General features: G+C 60.4%; 1 protein-coding gene across 1 annotated transcript in view; it reads right to left on the reverse strand.

Annotated features, from left to right (window-relative positions):
• The window catches only part of GFUS (GDP-L-fucose synthase), a 7,058-nt gene extending 6,005 nt beyond the window's left edge, over nt 1-1,053 (reverse strand). The window contains exons 1-4 of the mRNA XM_035889627.1: nt 902-1,053; nt 702-816; nt 349-477; nt 22-273 (exon numbers count right to left, since the gene is read on the reverse strand). Coding sequence (XP_035745520.1) covers nt 22-273; nt 349-477; nt 702-816; nt 902-1,053 — 648 coding nt within the window. The remainder of the gene's footprint in view (nt 1-21; nt 274-348; nt 478-701; nt 817-901) is intronic.
• Between the last annotated feature and the right edge of the window lie 350 nt (nt 1,054-1,403).

A 1,403-nucleotide genomic window follows, 5' to 3' on the forward strand; every position in this document is an offset into this window, starting at 1 on the left:
CACCAGCCACAGTCACCCCACCCGCTCCAGGCACAGAGCTGTCCCCAGAAGACCCCAGCCAGCAGCATCTCCATCTGCTGAGCCCAGGGATCTTCCCCAGCTCCATTCAATTTCTGGGAGCCCTGGAGGATTCTCCTTGCCCTGATAACTGGAGGGTGCCCACAGCCCACAAAGGCTCTCCTGTGTGTCCCCCCCGCACCTATTCTGGACATCAATCATCCTCTTGGCATAGGAGTAGCCAAAGTTGGAGCTGTGAGGTGGCCCGTTGTGAATCTGGGGACAAAAGAGCAGAGAGTTCAGCGGGGCAGGGACCCCCACTGGGCTGTGCATGGGGATGGAGATGCTCACCATGCTCTCGTCGATGGGGTATGTCGTCTTGTCCGGGAAGATGCAGGTGGAGAGGCAGGAGACCACCTTCTGCACGCCCGTCTCGTAGGCCGAGTGCAAGACATTGTCGTTGATATGGATGTTTCTCCTCTGGGGATGGAGAGGTTTGTCAGATCTGTGGGGTGGGGGAACACCCAAAACCCAGCACCCTACGGCTAATAACTCATTAATAACTCCAGAAACTGGAGGAGCTGTGGTTTAGCCCCAGGAGCAGAGAAAGCCATGTCCCTGTCTCCCCATGTCCCAGCTCGGGGAGGGCAGGGGGTTGCAGCATCCTCAGGGACCCCAATTCTGCCCGTTTGCCATGTGCTCACCCAAAAATCCAGGTTGTAGCGAATGTTTTTGAAGAGGCCCCCGACCATGGCGGCCAGGTGGATGACATGGGTGGGCTTGTGCTGCTCGAAGAGGGCTTTGGTCTCCACAGCATTCCTGGGATGGGAAATTTTGGGGTTCAGTGGTGCCGAGGCAGCAGACCGGGGGGGTTTCCAAGCAAAAACCCACGCGGTCAGCTCACGTCAAGTCGGCGTCTCTGGAGGACACGAAGATCCACTCCTCATCCGGCCGCCCCTCTCCATCAGCCACCACCTTCTCGATGGCTCTCCCCACCAAGCCGGTGCCACCCGTCACCAGGATGCGCTTGGGCACCAGCCCCGCCGCCTCCGTCATGGCCCAAACCCTGTGGGGAACGGGGGGCTAAGCTGGGGTCACCTTGAGGTGCACCCCGCTACGGACCACTGAGCTCACCCCCACGCCGGCACGGGCACCCACGAGCATCAGCGATGCGCCGGGCCCACAGTGGGATTATTTTTTGGGGGTGCCTTTTACCCGCTAAACCAGCAAAAGCGAAAAGGAAAGCAGAAGCGGGGTGTTTGGTGGTGACGCAGCCGGGCCACGGCAGCAGAAACTCATCAGCTGTAGTCGCTAATTAATGAAACTGGCTGGTGGCCCGTGGGCTCCCCGCTGCCCAGGCGGCACCTGGGCTGGGGCCAGGCTCTGCCACGCAGCACGGTGCGGTG

The sequence above is a fragment of the Egretta garzetta genome, unplaced genomic scaffold (genome assembly GCF_000687185.1).
Source record: "Egretta garzetta isolate BGI_Z169 unplaced genomic scaffold, ASM68718v1 scaffold362, whole genome shotgun sequence".
In the NCBI taxonomy this organism is placed as follows: domain Eukaryota; kingdom Metazoa; phylum Chordata; class Aves; order Pelecaniformes; family Ardeidae; genus Egretta; species Egretta garzetta.